Source organism: Arachis ipaensis, chromosome B5, assembly GCF_059453495.1.
Source record: "Arachis ipaensis isolate K30076 ecotype BB chromosome B5, ASM5945349v1, whole genome shotgun sequence".
Lineage (NCBI taxonomy): Eukaryota > Viridiplantae > Streptophyta > Magnoliopsida > Fabales > Fabaceae > Arachis > Arachis ipaensis.
In genome coordinates this window covers 18,128,367-18,148,687 of record NC_142440.1, presented here as the reverse complement: position 1 = coordinate 18,148,687, position 20,321 = coordinate 18,128,367, and the positions used below count along the sequence as shown (strand labels likewise).

At 37.4% G+C, this 20,321-nt stretch overlaps 3 protein-coding genes across 4 annotated transcripts; 2 read left to right on the top strand and 1 right to left on the bottom strand.

Annotated features, from left to right (window-relative positions):
• The first annotated feature begins 328 nt into the window (after positions 1-328).
• Positions 329-4,803, top strand: LOC148563495 (protein PLANT CADMIUM RESISTANCE 10-like). 2 transcript variants are annotated; one of them, XM_088489089.1, is made up of 4 exons: positions 329-831; positions 2,819-3,006; positions 3,427-3,653; positions 4,279-4,803. In XM_088489089.1, the coding sequence occupies exons 2-4, from the start codon at positions 2,826-2,828 to the stop codon at positions 4,447-4,449; spliced, it is 579 nt and encodes a 192-aa protein (XP_088345215.1). In that variant the 5' UTR covers positions 329-831; positions 2,819-2,825; the 3' UTR covers positions 4,450-4,803. The 2 variants fall into 2 exon arrangements, with proteins under 2 accessions (XP_088345215.1, XP_088345216.1); XM_088489090.1 differs by having other exon boundaries at positions 417-831; positions 4,283-4,803.
• Positions 4,804-7,268: 2,465 nt separating this feature from the next.
• Positions 7,269-12,389, top strand: LOC107640274 (pentatricopeptide repeat-containing protein At3g18110, chloroplastic). The gene is made up of 4 exons (XM_088488429.1): positions 7,269-11,038; positions 11,165-11,365; positions 11,515-11,605; positions 11,738-12,389. Exons 1-4 carry the CDS (start codon positions 7,404-7,406, stop codon positions 12,335-12,337), a joined length of 4,527 nt encoding a protein of 1,508 aa, XP_088344555.1. The 5' UTR covers positions 7,269-7,403; the 3' UTR covers positions 12,338-12,389.
• Positions 12,390-13,465: 1,076 nt separating this feature from the next.
• Positions 13,466-15,551, bottom strand: LOC107643160 (uncharacterized). The gene is made up of 5 exons (XM_016346736.3): positions 15,456-15,551; positions 14,401-15,121; positions 14,189-14,264; positions 13,983-14,099; positions 13,466-13,876 (listed from the first exon to the last, which is right to left on the bottom strand). The coding sequence occupies exons 2-5, from the start codon at positions 14,823-14,825 to the stop codon at positions 13,724-13,726; spliced, it is 771 nt and encodes a 256-aa protein (XP_016202222.1). The 5' UTR covers positions 14,826-15,121; positions 15,456-15,551; the 3' UTR covers positions 13,466-13,723.
• Positions 15,552-20,321: the final 4,770 nt, after the last annotated feature.

Below are 20,321 nucleotides of genomic sequence, written 5' to 3'. Positions count from 1 at the left end.
GAATAGAAGAGTTCTAAAAAAAAAAAACATAACATATAGCCATTCATTATATGCCAATTCACTTCATCACATGAGGAAAAATAATAGCATCATCACCATAGCATTCACCTTGGTGCAATGCCTCTGCCACTGATAGGTAGAACGGTTTGATTTTCAGAATTTTGGAGTTTATGAAGGGGTTCTATTAGAACACAAGAAAAGACAACAATATTGCCCAATAAGAATTACAATTTTTTTGGGCTATTGAATTTACTTATTTGGGCGGGCCCAATTAAAACATGCGTCTTCGGATCAAGTTGCAGCTCTGCTTCTTCTCTCCCAGTAGCTCCGGAGTCCGGACATAGTTATAAAAACGGACCGATCCGGCCAGTCGAATTGAAAAACCAGTGAACCGACCATGGCATAATTGTAAAACCACGTGAATTGGCAGGTTTGAAAAATCCGGACCGGTTCAATTAAAAAAACAAACGTAATCCCAGCTAAGGATCCCCCTCCCCAATCCACTCTCTAACTCTGAAAGTCTGAAACGGGCCAAAGGGGAGAACGCGGCGCCTCAACCTTCTCCTCTCACCGCACGGTCGCCGGTTCGTCTGCGTCCGCCAGCTCCTGCGCCTTCACTGCTGTCCGCGTCTGTCTCCTTCGTTCGCGTCGCGTCGTCCCTGTGCCTTCACTGCGTCACCTCGCCTTCACTGTTTCACTCCATTCCTTCTTTGTGGTTTGAGCTAAGCCGTCAAAACAGCGAAACACAACACTCTCAGATCTGCAGCAGCTTCATTCTCTCTCTCGGCTCAGATCCCACGCGGATCTTCCTCAGCTTCCGTCCCTCCTGAGGTGAGTTTTTTTTTTTTTTTTAATTATTCTCTATTAATTCTGTGAATGTGCTTCTCCTGCAAAATGTATAACCATATCTGAATTTGTGAGTGTATCACAAAAGAAAACGTAGTTTTAGTTGAAGAAAACAAAGATAAAACCGATTCTGTTTCTACCTACAACAAATATATTTCTACATAAAGCACTGGTTTTGTAACAATTATTGCCAAAAGTGTATAATTTTGTTACTGCAAGATGCATCATCAAACAGAAATTTAATCAACTTAGCAATGAAAACAAAAGCATACATCAAAATTAAGCAAAGGAAGCACAAGTTTCCAAATTGGAATCCATTGAAAGTAAAAGTAGTACAACGAATTGCTTATTAGTTCAATTCATGATTTAGGTGATTAGGTTTAAATGGTTAATGGTTGATTTTTGTTGTTGTTTTCATGATTGTGGCTGTTTTTTTATGATTGTGGCTGTTCTTTTCATGATTGTTACTGTTTAGGGTTGATTGATGCTGTTTAGGGTTGACTTGTTTTATGTAGTTGCTGGATTTTTACATTCCTTTTATGCAATTTTGTTGATGAAATTTTAAGTTGGTGGTCCAAGAAGCTGGTAAGAAACCTGTTGTTAGTATATAGTTGGATATTGGATATTCAAGTGAATGTGTGTTCCTGATTGTTCTAAATATTATACATATGGTTCAAGATCTATTCATAGTTTTTAAGTTTGAAATTCAAATCCAATTATTAAGTCTGCTTATAGTGTTATTGTTGTCCATGTTTATATAAGTTCTATTGATTATTTTTTATTTTTTATTTATGTGAGACCAAGTCAACCGGTTGAACCAGTAATCTATCAGTTGAACTAATGATTTAGTAATCCAATAACCTGATCAGTTCGATCACTGGTTCAGTTCTGACAACTATGGTTCCAGACAAGCTTCCCTCATTTTCGCTCAAGAAAGCAAAAACAAAACAACAACAACAAAGCCTTATCCCACTAAGTGGGATCGGCTACATGAATCAAACGACGCCATTGTGCTCTGTCATGTATCATGTCTACAGAGAGACCGTTTACATGTAGATCTCGTTTGACCACCTCATGGATGGTCTTCTTAGGTCTTCCTCTGCCTTTCGCCATTTGTCCATCTTCCATCTCATCCACCTTCCTGACTGGATGTTCTATCGGTCTTCTTCTCACATGTCCAAACCACCTGAAACGCGATTCAACCATCTTTTCCACAAAGGGTGCTACTCCAACTCTCTCCCTTATATCTTCATTCCTTATTTTATCCAATCGCGTATGACCACTCATCCATCTCAACATCTTCATCTCTGCCACACTCAGCTTATGTTCGTGCTCCCCTTTAGCCGCCCAACACTCCATACCATAAAGCATAGCCAGTCTTATAGCGGTGCGATAGAATTTACCTTCAAGAAAGCGAAAAATAAAAATAATTTGCCAACTTTTCATTGTAGATTTTTTAGGAATAACACCCTCGAGATTGAGATTTGAGACCCCACTCAATAAAGCGTTTCAATTCCTTATTGCCGAGGTAAGATAGCTCTCCACAAGAAACCTAATGCAATTTCAGCTTTGCGGATTTTGTTCTCTATAAGCCTACCTTTGGTTTTGTATGTTCCCCGTTTTGAAGTGCTTTTTCTGACATTCAATTCTTCGGTCTCAGCTGGATTCCAGCGTTTCCGTTTTCGATTCAGGTCATTTTTTTAACACATATCTGATTCGGGTTCTGATGTATTATTTGGAATCATAATGAAAATTCGTCCATGCATTGTTGTTTTGTTATTTTTGTGCTAACATGATCACTAAACTACATTGTGTGCTCTATTTTACTTTTTGTAAATGTTGTGTTCTTAATTTTCCATTTTTGATATGCCTAATGGAATTTGAGTGCAAGCATGGTTTCTCAGTCTTCATGCTTAGGATTCCATAAACTTTGTTTGAGGAAGAATCTAAACTATATACTTGTTTCTTGTAGAAACAATATGAAGAACCAGCATGGTTATGTGCCACCTTCTTACATACCTTTGGGCCAATCGGAGTCGGAGGCAGCGAATCTCACACCACAGAAGAGCGGCGAACAACAAGCAAGTAGCAATGGATCAAACCAGATGCAGACTCAGTGGTCTTCTGGAATCTGTGCCTGTTGCGATGATATGCAGAGCTGTATGCTACTACTTCCTTAACCTGTCACCCTTATTTAATGCAAGGGATTATTAAAAAGGTGCCTCTTAATTATGTTTAAGGAAATTTGATCATTGTGTCCTTGTTATTTGGAATTTGAATCCTTATTATGGACATCATTCGGTGGATCCTGTTAGTGAATTCAATTGTATATCTACGTTATTTTGTTATCTTTGTCTGTTGAATTCTTAAAAACGCTATCAAGATTTAAAACCAACGTTGTTTTAAAGTGTTTGACGTAAAAGGCAGAAAACATAGGTAAAGGAATCAGATCAGACCCTTAAGTAGGAAGATGGCCTATTTGAATAAAGTTGTTGGTTAAACATCCACATTTTCAAAGTATGATATAAATTGTGCAGTATCAAGTGTTATTTAACTTTCTCTATGTCACAATGGGTGCAGGCTTTATAGGGTTTATTTGTCCATGCTTTCTCTTTGGGAAGAATGCTGAGTTTCTGGGTTCTGGAACCTTCCTGGGATCATGTGTTACACATTTTCTGTTATGGTCTGTGGTTAATACAGCCTGCTGCTTTTTAACTGATGGATTGTGTTTGGCACTACCAGGATGCCTTGTTTCGTGCTATGCTTGTCACTACCGCAAGACCTTAAGGACAAAGTTTGATTTGCCGGTAATGATATTGAAAACTTAATTGAGCTCTTATAACATGATTTTTCATTTTATTATGTTTCAAACTTTTGATCACTTTTTAAACTGTTAAGTCTTCCAAGTCTCTGATTTAAGTTTTACACTCAGTCAATACACAGCTTGTCAAGTTAATGCTTGCTAAAATTTATGTAAAATATTAAATAGTTCTGAATTGCAGGTTGATCAATTTGGATTTTTGTAGCTCAAAACTGTAGGCACTTGGATTTTTTAGTGGATAAATGAACTGTTTAGATATGTTAGTAGGGAAAGAGGAAGAAATACCCTGGTTTCCATTTTTCACAAACAGCAAGTATCAAGTACTTCCAAGTGCCGGTGAATTCAACAATTAACTAAACTTAAAGCGTAATAAATGCAAAAGGGTGTAGCATACTTCTATGACTTGGTTGAAAAACTTCCGGTGTAGATTCAGGGGTGTTTGTATTAAATTGCTTTGCGTACCTTGAAACACTTGGATAGGCATCTTCATCTGAAGCATATTCCTTATAACTGTTTGTTCTGTCATAATCTATCATGTATTTTTATTATCTTTATAAGAATTGCTGAATCTAAAATTTCTTTGCTATAATGTATTCTTTCATTGTATGAAGGAAGCACCCTGTGGGGATTTTGTTACCCATTTTTTCTGTCATTTGTGCGCCATCTGTCAAGAGTACCGTGAGATTCGCGAAAGATCTGGGGATAATGCACCGACCGACATGAAGCTTGCCGTAGTGACAGCCCCACCTATACAAACAATGCAGTCGGATTCCGAGCAGTAATGTCCCTGCCCTCCGCCCTCCTCTGTGCAATTTCAAATGTTGCAAACTCGGAACACAAGTTCATGTCTTCTTACAATAATGCATATGATCGCATTGCCACGGTTGTACTTTTTCAATTCTCTTACAGATAACTAGAAGAATAAATACCCACTTGTAAATGATATGTGAGTATGTTTAGGGCCTTGTTATGTCACCTTTTACATTTTGTTTGATCCTGCTGTTGGGATTATTCCAAATTCCAAGATGTTTAGCAAGAGAAGTATAGCTGCGTAATTAATCAAGTCTCAAATGGGTGTATCATTTGCTACTACGTAAACTCAGTTCATAGTTACACCATTTGATGAACCCCAAAAGGTCTCTTATTAACTGCATTTTAATGACAGTTAAACGAGAAAAGCAGAGGAGGCATGACACTGTAAACGACATTGTAAACCCAATATTAAAATTCAAAAGTAAATTAATAAGATAGAGGATAAAAAAACGTAATTAAACTAGCTGAAAAAAAAAATTACGAAGATCTTTCAAAGTTAAAAACGCTACGTATAATCTCTTATAATCACATTTCTATTTCTATATAAATTGAATGATATATTCGATTTAAAGAGGTTGGTAGTAAATCAAATGAGGATGAGTCTATTTATTAGAATTTCATGCAAATCGAATTGAGTTGATTCGATTTATGTATGCTTGTTGTCTATATTGGTAAAAATTTTAAAATATTTCATTATAATATTATTAATTATGTGTTAAAAAAATTATTTAGAATACGTTATGCTAAGCTATTATTTTGAGAATTACATCATATTTATTTATAAAGAATTAATCTTGAAATATTAATTAATACAATAGTGTGTATAGTTATCCATTGTATTTACAAAATTACCTATTAATATTCAATAGACCACATGATTGAATATTAGTAAATAAGATATAATAAATATGAATATTGTGGTGATAATTAGTATTAAATTTTTAAATTACTTTTAAATCAAACGAAGAAATTATTCATACATAAGATTATCAGGTTCTAAAAAAAAACGTAAAACCTTAAAAAAAAATTTCACTTAAAAAAGTAAAGATATTAGTAGTAAAATTCATATTGACTATATAAAGAGGTAATTGGAGAAATGCATATAATGTTTTTTATTTGGACAAATTGTGTAATATTAAGTTGGATTTAATTTGAAAAAAAGTTTATGGAATCAGTACTTTTATTAAATTTGGCCAACACTTAACTAAAAAAAATAATAATTTTATATTATTAAATAAAATTTTACGCTATTAAAAATACTAATAATGATTAATTGATGATTACAAATCACAAAACTGACCTAACATTTTTCATAATTTAATTGTGTGTTTTACCGTAAGATAGATATTGAACCTTTTTGTCTTCTCTAATTAGTCGGGGCTGAATCCCGCAAAGCAAAATATCTATCTATCCATTTCGTTGGTACAAAAAAAAAAAAAGGCACAAACTGCTTAAAAATCCTGAATAGTCTAGTGTTTGTTTTTAGAGATACGACAGAATAGGACACTGAGACAAAGACAATAGGATGGAGACATTAAAAATTATGATTTATATATCGTGTTTGGATACGATGGATAGGACACTAATGTAATGTCCAGTATTATGTTTGGATACACATGGACAAGATTAAAATATTATATAAAATGACTAAAATAGCCATGTAATTCCAAATTTTCTAGTATAAACTAATTTAATAAAGAATGAGAGTACGTAGAAGTACAGACAGTGGGAACTTAAAAAGGTGAGAATACATGAGAAAAAAAAAAGAGAAAGAAGAAGAATGTAGAGATAAAAAATGAGTATAAAAAAAAATACTTTCTGAAAACGACGCAAAATAGGAAAAATAAGAAGGGGTAATTAGGGGTGCATGGCCCGGCCCGGCCCGGTCCCGAACACTTTAGGGGCTAATTTGATGTGATTTCATCGAGTCTAGGGCCGGGTATGGGTCTCAAAAGTAGACCCGGTCATTATTTCGGGTCGGGTCCGGACCATAGCTTGGGTCACCCGAAATCGATCCGGTGGCCCGGTCATCATACATAATTAATATTTTGTGTTATTAGTGATGGATAATGGCTATTATTATGTGAAATTTAAGTATTGTAAACCTTAATATTTTGTGTTATTAGTCATTATATATAAGACTATAAGTTAATATTTTATGTTTAAAATGTATAAAACTTTAGACTAATGCATAATCTTGTGTTATTTATATTGATTTAAATATTTGGTGTTATTAGGCAATATTAGTATTGATTATGGTTATACTTTAATTTTAGAGAAGAGTTAGTTCTTATTATATTTTTCTAAGTGAATTTATCATGTCAAATAATGGTTGGAGTCTTGGAAATTTGGATATTTTTACATGCTAACTTACAAGAAGGTATCAAGGTAATATAATGTTAACGGCCCGGTTTTTACCCGGTATAATCGTGGCCCGAAAGTGTATAGGTTTCATCGGGTCTAGGGTCGGGTTCGAGTCTAACAAATAAACCCGGTATATATTTCGGGCCGGGTCTGGGTCACATCAAACCCGATTTCACCCGGCCCATGCACACCCCTAAGAGTAACAGTGGAATAATAAAAAATAGCACCATGGACGAAAAAAAAATTTCATAAAAATTCTTCTAAATCCCGTGTCCATCATTGTCATTCGTAGAAGAGTGAACGCAGAAGTATAAAAAACTGTCCCAAAGATAATATGTTCAATATCCATATCTTTGCTTCCAAACACTTTTTAAAGATGTGTTATCCATGTGTCTATGTCCAGTCTCCGAAAAACAAACGCTACTTATTCCTTATTCTTATCTCCCTTTCTTTCTCGAACACATACACTTCGGCGCCGCAAAAGGGCTGTATTACACGGCAAAGCAAGCAAATCTCTTTTCTTCCTTTAGCATCCACCAAAAGTTGTTCGTGCCGGAACATGTCTGTGTCGGGCTCGGCACTGCTGAGCATTACACCCATAACCTCCTCATCCTCACTTCCCCGCCGAAGAGATTCAAAAAAGTCTTCATCTTTTTCCAACCTTCCTTCAAGGCACACTGCCACTGTTCCTTATCTAGCTTCAACTTCTTCTTCTGCTGCTACTATCATTGATAATGATACCGATTTCTCTTCAGAACCCAATCCTTGCAATGACAGTGATTGTGTCACTGTTGAGAGTGCCAAGTTTACATATAGCAGAGCATCACCTTCAATTAGATGGCCCCACTTGAAGCTCTCCGAACTTTACCCTTCTGCACAGACCCAGTTACCCGTTGCTTCTCCCATGGAAGAAAGTCACGTAGAGGGACCCGAGAGACCAGATTCTGGTGAGCCTTTGGGTGTGAGCGATGAAGCGCAAGAAACATTGGGGAGACCTAGCAGGAATAGGGTAAAAAAGATGAACAAATTGGCACTGAAGAGAGCAAAGGATTGGAGGGAGAGAGTGAAATACTTGACTGATAGGATTCTTGCATTGAAGCCTGAGGAGTACGTGGCTGATGTGTTGGATGATCGAAAAGTTCAGATGACGCCCACGGATTTTTGCTTTGTGGTAAAATGGGTTGGGCAAGCAAGCTGGCAAAGAGCTCTTGAGGTCTATGAGTGGTTGAATTTGAGGCACTGGTACTCGCCGAATGCGAGGATGCTTGCGACTATCTTAGCCGTGCTGGGAAAGGCTAATCAAGAAGAGTTGGCGGTTGAAATCTTCACTCGAGCTGAGTCGTCCATAGAGGATACAGTCCAAGTGTACAATGCCATGATGGGTGTTTATGCCAGGAATGGCAGGTTCAACAAGGTAAAGGAACTGCTCGATTTAATGCGCAAAAGAGGGTGCGAGCCGGACCTGGTGAGTTTCAATACTTTGATCAATGCCAGGATGAAATCTGGTGCAATGGTGCCTAATTTAGCTTTTCAGCTTTTAGAGGAAGTTAGGAGGTCTGGTGTTAGACCAGACATTATAACTTATAATACTCTTATTAGTGCTTGCTCGAGAGAGTCGAATTTGGAGGAGGCAACTATGATTTTTAAGGATATGGAGAACCACCATTGTCAACCTGACCTGTGGACTTATAATGCTATGATTTCGGTATATGGTAGATGTGGGTTTGCTAGGAAAGCTGAACAACTATTTAAAGAATTGGAATCTAAAGGGTTTTTCCCTGATGCAGTAACTTATAATTCTCTGTTGTATGCTTTTTCAAAGGAGGGAAATGTTGAAAAAGTAAGGGATATTCATGAGGAAATGGTAAAAGTGGGGTTTGGGAAGGATGAGATGACATACAACACTATTATACACATGTATGGAAAGCAGGGGAAGCATGATCAGGCGCTACAGCTTTACAATGACATGAAATCTTCTGGTAGGAGTCCTGATGCAGTTACCTACACTGTTTTGATTGATTCACTTGGAAAAGCAAATAAAATTGACGAAGCTGCAAATGTAATGTCAGAGATGTTGGATGCAGGAGTTAAGCCTACTTTGCACACATATAGTGCTTTAATTTGTGGTTATGCAAAGGCTGGAAAGAAAGTAGAGGCTGAAGGTACATTTAATTGCATGCGTCGGTCAGGAATCAAAGCTGATTGTCTAGCATACTCGGTTACGTTGGATGTCTTTCTTAGATTCAATGAGGTTAAAAAGGCTTTGACACTGTATAAGGAAATGATTCGCGAAGGCTTTACACCAGATGATGGCCTCTATGAGGTCATGCTAAAAGTGCTTGTGAGAGAAAATATGTGTGATGTTGTTGATAGAGTTATTAGAGATATGGAAGAAATCAGTGGCATGAGTCCACAAGTTATTTCATCCGTTCTTGTTAATGCAGGGTGTTATGATGATGCTGCTAAAATGTTGAAACTTTCTATCAGCAATGGCTATGAATTAGATCATGAGAATTTTTTATCTATTTTGGGTTCATATAGCTCGTCTGCTAGATATTCAGAAGCATGTGAACTACTTGAATTCTTGAGAGGTCATGCTCCAGACGATACTCAAATGATCACTGAAGCACTCATCATTATACTTTGCAAGGCTAAAAAGCTTGATGCAGCCTTGGAGGAGTACAGAAGTAAAGGAGGAATGGGTTTATTCAGAAGTTGTACAATGTATGAATCTCTGATTCAGGAATGCATGCAGAATGAACTATTCGATGTAGCTTCTCAGATTTTTTGTGACATGAGGTTCAGAGGTGTTGTGCCATCTGAATATCTCTACCAAGGTATGGTATCTGTCTACTGTAGAATTGGATTACCCGAGACGGCCCACCACTTGTTGTATCATGTTGAAAACAAAGGTAGTGTAGTTGATAACACGTCTCTTTATATTGTTATCATTCAAACATATGGGAAGTTAAAGTTATGGCAAAAGGCAGAAAGTTTAGTGGGAAGTATTAGGCAAAGATGTTCAAAAGTGGATAGAAAGGTCTGGAATGCTTTAATTCATGCTTATGCATTAAGTGGCTGTTATGAGCGCGCTAGAGCTATATTTAATACAATGATGAGAGACGGTCCTTCGCCAACTGTAGATTCCATAAATGGTCTGTTACAAGCTTTAATTGTAGATCGGAGGCTGAATGAGCTTTACGTGGTGATCCAAGAGCTGCAAGACATGGGGTTCAAGATGAGTAAAAGTTCTATTCTTTTGATGCTTGAAGCATTCGCACAGGCTGGAAACTTATTCGAGGTGCAAAAAGTGTACCATGGAATGAAAGCTGCTGGTTATTTTCCGACCATGCATCTCTACAGAATTATGGTTGGATTGATGTGCAAGTTCAAAAGAGTAAGGGATGTAGAAGCCATGTTATGTGAGATGGAAGAGGCAGGATTTAAGCCTGATCTTCAAATTTATAATTCTGTATTGAAGTTATATTTAGGAATTGAAGATTTTAAAAACATGGCTAAAATCTACCAAAAGATTCAAGATGCTGATCTTAAACCAGATGAGGAAACATATAATACATTAATTATAATGTACTGCAGAGACCATAGAGCAGAAGAAGGTATCTCTCTGATGCATGAAATGAGAAGACTTGGCGTGGAACCTAAGCCGGATACATACAGAAGCTTGACAGCAGCATTTTGTAAGCAACAATTGGTTGAACAAGCAGAGGAACTTTTTGAAGAGCTTCGATCGAATGGTTATAAAATGGACCGCTCTTTTTATCATTTAATGATGAAAATGTATAGGACTTCCGGGGATCATCGGAAAGCTGAAAGTCTTCTGGCTATGATGAAAGAAGCTGGGATAGAGCCCACTATTGCCACCATGCATTTACTTATGGTTTCTTATGGTCAATCGGGGCAGCCTGAAGAAGCGGAGAAAGTCCTGAAAAACTTGACAGCATCTGGACAGGTTGTTGATACTCTACCTTACAGCTCTGTTATTGATGCATATCTGAGAAAAGGAGATTATAAAGCTGGAATCGAGAAGCTCACAGAGATGAAGGAAACATCCATAGAACCAGACCATCGAATATGGACGTGCTTTATCAGAGCTGCGAGCTTGTGCGAGGGAGTAAATGAAGCCATTAATCTTTTAAATGCACTCCAAGCTTCCGGATTTAATCTCCCAATCAGGTGCTAGTTACATTCTCTGCTGTTTTTTCATTCAAAAGTTTTGTTTTTCATTCTAGTCTTTTAGAGGAAGCCATACAGATTGATTTGTCATAGCTGTGAACTTAATATATACTAATTGTTCTGTAGGCTTCTAAGAGAAAAATCCGAGTCACGTGTTGCAGAGGTGGACCAATGTCTGGGGAGACTAGAACCTCTTGAAGACGATGCAGCTTTTAACTTTGTCAATGCTCTGGTTGATCTGTTGTGGGCATTCGAACTCCGGGCCACTGCATCATGGGTTTTCCAATTGGCAATCAAGAGAAGAATTTATTGCCATGATATCTTTCGGTATGTATCATAGGTCCTTTCCATTGTTCTCAACTGTGATATATTTATAAACTTTTGAGAGTTAAGTGTATGTCTTAATTGTAATCTTTTACTAGATTAGTATTACAAGCTCTATTAGGTTACTTATTGTGTGCTTCTATTGAATTCAGAGTCGCAGATAGAGACTGGGGAGCTGATTTTAGAAAACTATCTGCTGGTTCAGCTCTAGTTGGTCTTACTTTATGGCTTGACCACATGCAGGTGAATTCTGTTTCCCTTCAAAGTTGCTTTCTAAATGATCTATGAATTTTCACTTACAAAAAGATGTTCATTCTTAGTTTCCTTTATTGTCTTGTATCTTGCCTTGACGTTTCGATTTCATGATCGTGGCAGGATGCCTCGTTGCAAGGCGATCCAGAGTCACCGAAATCAGTTGTACTGATAACAGGAACTGCAGAATACAACATGGTATCACTCAATAGCACATTGAAGGCATGCCTTTGGGAGATGGGATCGCCATTCCTTCCGTGCAAGACAAGACACGGTGTCCTTGTAGCCAAGGCTCACTCCCTAAGAATGTGGTTGAAAGACTCGCCATTCTGTTTGGATCTCGAGCTAAAAGATGCCCCGGCTCTCCCCGATCTAAACTCCATGCGGCTCATTGAAGGATGCTTCATAAGGCGCGGCCTTGTTCCAGCATTCAAGGACATTACCTCAAGATTCAAAGTAGTGAGTCCCAAGAAATTTTCCAGATTGGCCTTGTTACCGGACGACAAGAGAGACAAAGCAATTCATGCTTATACTGATGGAAAGAAAGAGAGATTGGAGAAAGAGAGACTAAAAGCAAAGCAAATTGTTGATCCCAAAAAGCTGAAGAAGATTAAGAAGATTAAGCAGATTAGAAAGAGGAAATACATTAGGGAAGCTTTGACACCCAATTTAATTGGGAAACAAAGAACTTTCGTTCCTATTAGTGAAAAACAAACAATGTAACGCCAAACATTACTTGTAATCTTAAATCTTGTACAAATATCCATTTAGCTAACATCAACACTAATTGAAAATATTAATAGCAATTAATAATAATAAAAATTTAGATGAGCATTCCAAGCTTATTTTATTTCTAATCCATTACCTAATTTGACGCAGCTTAATTTATTTCTAATCCATTACCTAATTTGAAGCCACATATATAGTTCATGAACCTTAATGCTTCACCACATTAACACAAGCTTGTTTTCCTGTTAGATTCTAAATTAATCCCTAGAAAACTGAATCCATTAGTGTTACTTAAGTTGTGAACTATGTATGTATGTATATGTCTATTATTGTATGATTATATTAAACTTTGAAGGCTTATAACTAATTTTTCTGTGTGAATCTGGTGGATTGTATAAAGTTTGCCTAAAGCTAAGACGAAGTATAACAATTTCATGTAGTTCGCCTAAGGTCTCGGAGAATTCGTTAAATTTAAGTTTGCAGATCTGATAAGGAACAAAGAAAAGATAGGAGGGAAGCAGCATTAATCTAATGGCATTTTTCATTAAATATGAATTCTACATTTGCTCATATCTATTTGTCGTAATACACTGAAATATCATCGGTAATACATTACTTCTCTAAAATTGAAACACTTCAGACGGAAAAAATTGGTAATCGAAACACACACAAAAAAAGAAAAGAGAGTAACATAACTTAATTTGTCTAAAGAACATCAATATCAATAGTAACTAGAAAATGAGATCCTTGAAGCCAAGATTTGGGGGGCATCACAAACAAGATCAAAATTTTGATACAATATATATGAGCGAGGTTAATTCATTTTAGAGACTAATTCGTTGATGAGATCCTCCCGATTTCCAGAGTCTCCACCATCCTTGAAAAGGGTTTTTGATCCTGTCAACCCTCCTACTGGTTTGTTGAGTTCAAAGGGCCACATAAGTCGAATAACTTCTTTAAAGTGTGGACCAACATTATAGATCTGATGCACCATGTCTTCTATGCATACAATACCATACTTCCCTAACTCCTACAAATAAAAGAATATGAATCGCAAATACAATTAAGGGGGAAATCACAGTTAAACCAGGAACACCATATATTACCTGCTCAATAATGTTATTATCTGTCAACGTAACTTTCCATAGATAGATAGATGACAAATACATATATACCATAGTAAAAAGAACTACCCATATCGTCAATTATGAATACATGTAACTAAATAAAGAGAGGGGGCATCATAAGTTCATAACAGAACAACTTCAAGACATTGATTGCAATAGTTTTACGCCAATCCTAATCAAACAGCTAAACAGCACCAGCATCAGTTTATACATAGTTGGTAAATGGTAATTTAAAAATCTATGCGCTTCCTAGTTAGTGTTTGCTTCTCTCTTCTTCTTCATCATCATTTAAGTCCTCACTCAAGGGTTGATGAGATTGTAATGGCCTTTGAGTATCTTCCCAATCCCCAATATCTCTCAAATGATCTTGGGCAGATGGCAAGTTCTTGTTATCTTTAGCCATTCCCTTAATTGAGAAAATAGAACTCCACATTAGAGAGAAATACACACAAAGCTGACCTACAACAATATGCAACTACATATTGTACGTTAACACGGCAGAGAGTGAATACCTGCTTAGAAATTTCTTGATGGTGATTCAAATGGCCTTTCTTTGATGAGAATTGATCTGTGACATTCCTGAATAGTTGAAACCCCTGAATATCTCCATTCCTGATGCTTGCTTCCAACTGCAACGCCAAATATTATCAAGCTACAATATCTATGCCTTCAAAATGGTTGATATATGAGATGATCACAAATATGATAAACAACACACCTGGATGTGAACGATGCAGAACAGAATGCTAGCAATAGGAAGCCAGCTATCTTCAGGGGAGATTGATAGATTTGACCTGTTCATGAATCAACAAATATCAATCTCATCTTCATAGGGTTTTCAAGTCAGGTCTTAATACTTTACAATGAATTAGCGATGTGAAATTAATCAAAGCATGTTAAGCAGTGAGATTGCAATTACGAAGAATGAACCTCAGATAAGGAGCCAAGTAGACAATGGCGTAAACAGCATAGCGTCGGTTTCCAGTGTCGAGCAAGGCGAAGATCCAACTGAGCCAATTAAAGTAAGGGATGAAGCTCATAATCCCCATCACAGCGAACCTTGTATCGCTCGTGTTCATCGCTGACTCACCTTCCTCATCGTCTTCGTGGGAACCAGCTACGGGGAATACCAGAGAAGTGAGCATACAGGCGCCGATGGCCGCCGCGAAGGGTGCATCGTCAGCGAACACTGCCCTGCACCTCTGCAAATGCCTCCTCCTCAGTTTGATATTGGGCTTTGTTATGGGCCTGGGCCTAAGGCTAAGGCCGAGCCCAATCACAGTGGGAGCCGAAGGATGGTTAAGATGCAGAAACAGGTTAGGGGAGAAGGATGAAGACGAAGAAATGATAGTCATTGACACAGACACCGCTCAAGACTGAAGATTTGACTTGATATGATATTATCCGATCGGCTCCCAGCGTCCGTATTGTATTCTGTTATGTAATACAAGTATAGTGTACAGTTACATTACAATGTACAGATACACTGGAGCAGGAGGGATTAGGGAAGGAAAGGATGTGAGAGTCAAATCCTTTACTCCTCGGGAAACGTACACACTATTCCATCCCACTCCCATCCATCTAGGCACCTACCCAAACAAGAGGCAGATTAAATTTACTCCTTTCTCTCAAATTGCCTGCTAATGTAAACCTAAGAACTTTTTATTTTTAATATGATGGAAGGAATGGTGTATACCTGAGTTATGCGGGTGTATAGTGATTCATTTGTATATGATGGTTGTCCAAGAGAAATCGGATCGTCCGATTAGAGGTACTGAAAATTTTGGGTCTGATTTGTGTACTAGCAGAAAACTTTGGGTTCGATTTCAGAAAATCCTAGGTCCGATTTGTACCCCTCTCTCTCTCTGCAATGAAATCGGACCCTCCGATTTGTGTACTTTTCACAATTTTGAAAAACACCAAAAATTACAATGTTAAGGTATATCACCACTCCTACTTCCATAACAAAAAAAATTAGCCTAAACCTAACTTTGACCGTGATTATTTTTTATTTTTCCAACTGTAGTTCCACAGATAAACGAATAATTGTAACTATCTTTTTATTCAAGGGATTGATAGTTGAAACAGATTCCACAGATAAACGAATAATTTTAACTATCTTTTTATTCAAGGGATTGATAGTTGATACTATCTGTTTCGAAGGTTACCTAAAGCAAGGTTATTTTTGGACTTGAACATGAAATTTTTGTTAGGGCAGCGTTCGACTTCTGCTGATACTAAGGTGCCGCCATTCAAGTTTTTTGTGAAGAGAAGTGGGTGGTATCTTGAAAGGGACTCCGATGTCTGAATTAGCAAGGGTTCAAAGCAGATTTTTTAGTAGATTGGATTCGGAATATACCTGAAAGTATTAGTATGTTTACAGTAGAATAGATAACCACCTTTTAGAGTAGTTCCACCTTTGATGGTAGATAGCCATTCTCCTTTTTTTGGAAAGTTGTTGAGATTTCCCTTCTAGATGGATAGGAGATATCTTTGGAAGTCAGTTTCTTATTTGAATAGATAAGATTGAACTCCTATCGTCGCGTTCGACCTCTGTAAAGTCGGGTAGATGTAGGCAAGACAAGATCTCCTTGTTGGGCTTTCATTCATTTGGGTCTGGCTTTGTTTTTGTGCCAATGTATAAACAGTGCCCCTACTTGAGTCCAAACTTTTGCAAGGTCGGGCTCAAGCATTTGTAAATTTACATGATCTTTGGGATGTGGTTATGCCACGCCGGATATGCCGCCTTTTCAGGATAGGTCGGATACTCGACGTGTTTTTCAAAAATTTGAAACGTTACATCCTTTTGTGATACGATGCACGTTACTTTTGCGGTTACCTTGGGAATTGCACATGTCATTAATGAGGGGGCGTAAAATGACTTTTTTGTCCCTAATGTGTTATAAATACCCAGTTTTTTTTTTCTTTTATCTTTTTTCGCTCCTTTTTTAAAGTGCTTTTGCTATTTTCCTTTGAAATCTTTTTATCTTCTGCAACTTGTTCTTGTTTTCAAGATTTCTTCGTCTTGAGTTTCAGAGAACTTTGCTTGCGTTTGAGGGAAACGTTCATGTTTTGCTATTTCATCGTCGCTTACTCCTTCTTTCCAAGGTTAGTTATTCTGAGTTGTATCTTCGCACTCTTACTGGATAATGCTGTTCCATTTATCTTTATTCCTTCGTATTGTCCGACTTGTAGTGATGAACTGTCCTTTTATTGTATTGTAGGTATATTTTTATGTCTCGTTCAGTAATTCACAACATGTCATCTAAAGTCCTGTCCGACCTAACCTGGGTAGATATATATGTTCTTATCCACGTCCCTGTTATTGATAAAGAGTATGCCGAGACTTTTCGTAGGCATCATAGGCTATGTTTAAATTGGGAGGATGAGAGAAAATATGAGATTGTAGTAGCTGACTCTGAAGAGAGAGTTTGTTTTTCCCAACTAGATAGGTCGAAACGTCATTTTATCTACGTATACGATTGTTTTTTCACAAAACTGGAGTTAGCCTTCCTTTTTCCGATTTTGAATCTAAGGTCCATAAGCTCTGTAATGTTGCCCTATCCCAACTTCATCCTAACTATTGGCGTTTCTTGAAAATTTATCAACTTATGTGCCACGAACTTGACGTCTTTTCCTCTGTTAAAGTTTTCTTTTATCTTTCTGTTCTTACGAAACCTTTTAGTTCCAAGAAACAAGGCTAGATCTCTTTTCGAGCTATTCAGGGAAGGAAGATCTTCGCCATATTTGATGATTCTTTTCATGACTTCAAAAATTATTTTTTTAAAATCCGTTCTGTTGAGGATGTCTGACCTTTCTTTCTGAATGAGAAAGACGAGTCCCTTTTTTCCTTTATGCTGGAAGGAGATCCCTGTAGTTGCTAGGTATGGCTTGGATGACTTGGATGAGGTTGAAGAGAGTATAGTTGCTCTATTCTAGAAATATTTGGGCCGAGCTCCTCATTTAGACACCAAGAAATTTTTAGAAAATCCCATCCAAATTCGACCCGAGTTAGATAGCGTTCTTTCCATTTTATAGATATAATTTTGCTGATTGCATTGTTAGCTAATGTAGTCCAACTTTGATATCGTGCAGAAAAGATGGCTCTTAAGTCGACTTCTATGAAAACTCTCTGTGCTGCTAAAAAGAATGTTGTTGCCCGAACTATCTAGTTAAAGGAAGTCGGTGAATTTGATAACCTCTCCCCTCTTTCTAAATCGGACTCAGGTGCCTCAGCCTTGGTAAAAATTATTGCTGACCCGGCTCCCCCTTCTAGCTCGAGGAAGCAAACAATTCCTCTTCCACCTCCAAATCCCGAGCCGAACCATAAAAAATGTAAGACTACAGAATCAGTGGGTACTTATGAGCAAGGCTTTAATGCAATAGCTTGGTGCGAGAAACACATCCTTCCAAATAGCTTTATTAGCATTGATGATATTTTCGTAAAAAACCCTCTTCAAGTACTTGCCCGAGGTAGAATTCGAACCGTCGGGGTGTGTGCAGCTTTGCTGAGGGAATTAGAGAAGACTTCCCTTGGCGCCACTCAGCGCACTTTGACTGATTTACAAGCTGAGGTAGTATCGTTAAGGGAATGAAAGAAAGAGTTGGAGGTTGAGAAGAAGTCACTTATTTCCGACCTTCGCAAGGCTAGGGAGAGGGTAAAGGAATTTGAGGCCGCCTTAGCTATGGCGAAGGACATAAAAGAAGGCTGAAGAAAGTTACACTAGGGTCTTTGGGAAAAAAATTGACTTGGTGGATGAGGTCGTTAAGTCCAAGGAGAAATATGCGGAGCTGGAGGGGACTATAACTGAAGGAATGGATGAGTTGATAGAAAATTTGAAGGTCCAGTTCCAAGTTATAGCTCCCGAGGTGGACCTCTCCCTCATTAGTCCTGACAACGTCATGGTGAGAGAGCTGAAGGCTTCTAAAGTCCGAGCTGAGAGAGCTCCTTGGGTGAACTATGAGCCTGCTCCTTCCCAGCCAGAAACGCTTTTGACCTCTTCCACACAACCCGAAGACATGACTTCCAGTGAACACCTTCCTTCTTCTTAGCTTTTGAATTTTCAAGTATTTGGATGGCCCGACTTGTGGGTCTTTATGAACAATTTAATTTTGTAATAGTTGTAGTTTAAATATTTTCTCTTTTATTTTACTGCTTAAAAACCGTTCTCCACTTACTTAAATATGTGGTGGTTTTTGCATAAATAATTATTTCTTCAATAATCTTTTGTTAGTTGGCACAGTGATGCGTGAGCATCTTGTCTATCTTTTCCTAGTGAATTTGCATCTAATTTGTTGAGTTTAATTAAGAATTAACTATATTTTAGCCACTATGGATGCTATTTTAAGTTTTGTACAATACTGTTTATTTTAGGTAGCATTTTGCGGAATTTGATGGAGTTTCTGCAGAGAAAGAGAAGAAGCCAAGGAGATGACGCGGACGCATGGCTCACGCGACCGCGCGGAATGGAGGAAATCGCAATGACGCGATCGCGTGCCTGACACGATCGCGTGGACTGGAATCTGCACAAATGACGCGAACGCGTGGACGACGCGGACGCGTCACATGAGCGATCTGCATAATGGACAATTCAAGTGGTCCCATCCATCCATTGAAGATTTGATTATTTAAATTAATTCAAATTTAAATTCAAATTTTAATTCTAGGAAAAGATATTATTTTAATTTATAGTTTTAGATATTAGATTTTAAATTTATTAGGATTAGTTATAAAAAGGGAGAAACTTTCCTTCCTTTGTAGAGGTCCTGGAGGAGATTACACAACATTATTCCATACAAATTTATATTCCGTATTCCATGAGCAACTAATCCTCCACTGTTAAGGTTAGGAGCTCTGTCTATTGTATGGATTGATAATATTATTTTTCTATTTTAATTCATGTTTGATTTATATTTCAATAATTGTTTTCGTTCTTTATTTTATGAATTTGGGTGGAACGGAAGTATGACCCATGTTCTATTTGAGTTCTTGTAAAACTTGGAAAAGCTCTTTACTTGAACAATAACTTGAAAACATATTATCCTGAATTTCTAATTGTTTGTATTTAACGGGATACGTGACATATAATCCCTTTATCTTTGAATAATTAGGATTCTTGTGGCATATAAACTAGGATTCGATCATCACCCTCTAATTGGAATTAATTGACCAAGGAATTGGCAGTTGATGAATTTTAGAGGAGACTAGGAAGATCTAAGGAATTAGGGTCTAGTCACAAATAGTTTGCCATAAATTAAATCTTACATGATTAAAATTAGTTAATAAGAAAAGTCAAATCCAGAAAATAGATAACTCTAAAACCTTAACTGCCGTCTCCATATATTATTCCCAACTTAATTACTTGCCCTTCTTCAATATTTTTTATATTGTTTAATGTCTTTTATACTGCATCTCAACACCAATTTTTGTTTGTCTAACTAAGCCCATCAAACACTATTGTTGCTTAGTCCATCAATCCTCGTGGGATCGACCCTTACTCACGTAAGGTATTACTTGGTACGACCCGGTGCACTTGCCGGTAAGTAAGTATGGTTGTAAAATACCGCATCACACAGCTATTTCTTTATCTTGTCATGACTTAGGAAAATTTTCATTAAGTCACTTCTGATAAGTTTTTGGTGTTGTTTTTGCCAAGTTGTGGAAGATGTCAGCTAAAGTAAGTTGGTCCCTTGTTGATCTTTGCGTAAGATCGGGACTATGTACTTCCCTTAGTTTTATTTCGACTTTAAATAGTCGGTGTTAGCAAGTTACTTTAGCGATTCATTTTAGATTCACCCCTTTTTAGGCTCTTAAGTTTCGAGTGAGGTCGGACTACGATCTACTTATAGAA

What these genes read in the sequence shown, in the direction of transcription:
- LOC148563495 (XM_088489089.1), top strand. Translation starts at nt 2,826, where the DNA reads ATGAAGAACCAGCATGGTTATGTGCCACCTTCTTACATACCTTTGGGC. An exon ending in TTGCGATGATATGCAGAGCT is followed by an intron (nt 3,007 to 3,426) that starts GTATGCTACTAC and finishes CAATGGGTGCAG; the next exon opens with GCTTTATAGGGTTTATTTGT. An exon ending in GGACAAAGTTTGATTTGCCG is followed by an intron (nt 3,654 to 4,278) that starts GTAATGATATTG and finishes CATTGTATGAAG; the next exon opens with GAAGCACCCTGTGGGGATTT.
- LOC107640274 (XM_088488429.1), top strand. Translation starts at nt 7,404, where the DNA reads ATGTCTGTGTCGGGCTCGGCACTGCTGAGCATTACACCCATAACCTCC. An exon ending in GGATTTAATCTCCCAATCAG is followed by an intron (nt 11,039 to 11,164) that starts GTGCTAGTTACA and finishes ATTGTTCTGTAG; the next exon opens with GCTTCTAAGAGAAAAATCCG. An exon ending in TATGGCTTGACCACATGCAG is followed by an intron (nt 11,606 to 11,737) that starts GTGAATTCTGTT and finishes TGATCGTGGCAG; the next exon opens with GATGCCTCGTTGCAAGGCGA.
- LOC107643160 (XM_016346736.3), bottom strand. Translation starts at nt 14,825, where the DNA reads ATGACTATCATTTCTTCGTCTTCATCCTTCTCCCCTAACCTGTTTCTG. An exon ending in TCTGCATCGTTCACATCCAG is followed by an intron (nt 14,100 to 14,188) that starts GTGTGTTGTTTA and finishes TTGGCGTTGCAG; the next exon opens with TTGGAAGCAAGCATCAGGAA. An exon ending in ATCAAGAAATTTCTAAGCAG is followed by an intron (nt 13,877 to 13,982) that starts GTATTCACTCTC and finishes TTCTCAATTAAG; the next exon opens with GGAATGGCTAAAGATAACAA.